Source organism: Cariama cristata, unplaced genomic scaffold, assembly GCF_000690535.1.
Source record: "Cariama cristata isolate BGI_N322 unplaced genomic scaffold, ASM69053v1 scaffold20587, whole genome shotgun sequence".
NCBI classification, from domain to species: domain Eukaryota; kingdom Metazoa; phylum Chordata; class Aves; order Cariamiformes; family Cariamidae; genus Cariama; species Cariama cristata.
This window is the reverse complement of record NW_009625198.1, coordinates 10,204-12,290: the sequence shown is the minus strand read 5'-3', so window position 1 is coordinate 12,290 and position 2,087 is coordinate 10,204. Positions and strand designations below refer to the sequence as shown.

General features: G+C 38.5%; 1 protein-coding gene across 1 annotated transcript in view; it reads right to left on the bottom strand.

The window, feature by feature from the left end:
- The window catches only part of FNBP1L (formin binding protein 1-like), a gene marked incomplete at its 5' end in the record, with an annotated part of 31,199 nt that extends 29,322 nt beyond the window's left edge, over nt 1–1,877 (bottom strand). The window contains one exon of the mRNA XM_009703525.1: nt 1,714–1,877. Coding sequence (XP_009701827.1) covers nt 1,714–1,877 — 164 coding nt within the window. The remainder of the gene's footprint in view (nt 1–1,713) is intronic.
- Nucleotides 1,878–2,087: the final 210 nt, after the last annotated feature.

Here is a 2,087-nt window from a genome sequence, read left to right as displayed (position 1 = left end):
TCCTGCTATTGTTTTTAGAAAAGTTGCATATGCATTGTTTGTGTGTGGGAAGAGGGAGACTGTTACCATGCTGTAGGGTCAAACCACTGTTGCATATATGTATAAAAATACATTATCGATCTTAAGAAGCCGTTCTTTTTTATATTCCGCTCATTTTTGTAACTGCTCTGACACCATTAACCTGGCATCCAAGTGTTTCCAAAAGGTGCTTTTGGCATGGAGCCAACATCCAATACCATTAGGAAGAACTGATTTCCTTCAGTGCACAGCAGAACAAAGCCTTTGCTGTCCTACTTAGGCTCTTTAGTCCACAAAGCTCTCATTTGCTGCTACGGTTTCATTAGCATTAGGGAACACCACATTACTTATGTTTCCAAACATATAACCAGAGAGGAGGGCTTTCCAAATATTTTGTTCAAACAAGAAAGGACCCTGCTAGTTGAAATTAATTCTCTGCTACTAATATGAAATTGGAATGCAAAAAGCAAGTACATTTGACATGCTATTCTCCCCTCACGCTTTACTAGAAGTATTTCATCACTGACCAAGTGCCAAAAATTCTTCCTTTCCTCAATTCCTCCTCTTCCTCTGATTCTAGAAACAGTACGCTCTATGCAAAGATAGCTTTGTAGCATTATCCCGTAGCCCCTCAAGGGAAGAAAGAATTTGTTCTCTCCCTATATGAGCAGCATGCATAGAAGATACACAGAACAACCTGAATGGAGCAAATCCTGTGTAAGAAATTAAAACCCATTAGCTATCCTCACCACTCTGCGGACCTTTACACTCGTCCGTATCGTCCACCATTATTGACATCTATGAAACTACTCATGGATGCCTTAATGATCTCCTAGATAAGGAATGGAAATCCTAATTTGATGGCCCGTTAGTCCATGTTTACTAGAATTAAAAAAAAAAGTAGTCATACATTCCCACTCTTTTGAAGAGTGACACAGCTTCACAACATCAGTTTGTTCATTGACATTTTTTGGACAGAAGCTATATTAAGCACTATCTTAGAATGAAGCATACAGTACAAAGGCTAAAAAAACTTCTAAGAAGTACCAAAGCATTTTTTGAAAACTGGCTTATGAATGACAGTTGGATGCCTAAAAAATACAACAACCCCTGGATATTTCCAGTTTCAGAGCTGGGCTCTGGCAGGAATGGGAGATTGCATGGGAAAGGTTATCTGCCTTCCCAAGCGCTAGAGTCCCAGTGGTGTTGTGCCTGTGGAAGGCCTGCTCAGAGAAGCTCTAGCCTAGCAATAGCTTTCCTTCCTGGCATCACTGGTTTGAGAGCAATCCCTGGACATTTCCAGTTTCGGAGCTGGGCTCTGGCAGGAATGGGAGATTTGTAGATTTGTATTCAAAATAAAAACACTGCAATAAACTCTCATATAAATACCGATTCCTTGGATTAAATTGGACATACTGACAATGTCTCTTAAGTTCTCTAAGTTATGTATATACTGTAGAACAGAGCTCTCAACTAATCGATACAGAAAATACATTAAACACATCTGCTTTGTAGTTTTTCAAATTCTCTATAAACAATAAACAAGCGAATGAAAGTCCCCAGTCACAAAAATTACCTTACACTGCTCAATAATGACACTGAGATAAATGAACAAAAGATAAAGGCAACATCAATGACTAAGCAGAAAGGAATAGCCTTTTCAGAAAGGTTTCTAGAGGTGAGTCACAAATTTACTCGTGGTCCTTTCAACTTCTTCCCAGAAGCATCCACATTTGAACTCTGGGCCTTGATTAAGCAAAAAGTTTGTTCTTCATCCAGGAACACAAGGACAAAATCTTCCACACTGCTCCAAAGAAAATCAATAAATGCACTGAGATACAAGCCAAGCCAAGTGATATCTTGGAAAAAAAGGCACAAAAATCAGGCAATGTTGTACAGAGGAGAAAACAGACCAGATAGTTGCAATAAAATTTAAGCCTGGAATTTCAAAATATATCAGTGTATTAATTTGGCTGGCTCCTTTGTAAGAAATGTGAAGACTGCATTAACTAAAGATCAGCAAAAGGCAATTTAAAAAAAAAAAAAGCACATCCTACAATATCTGGTTA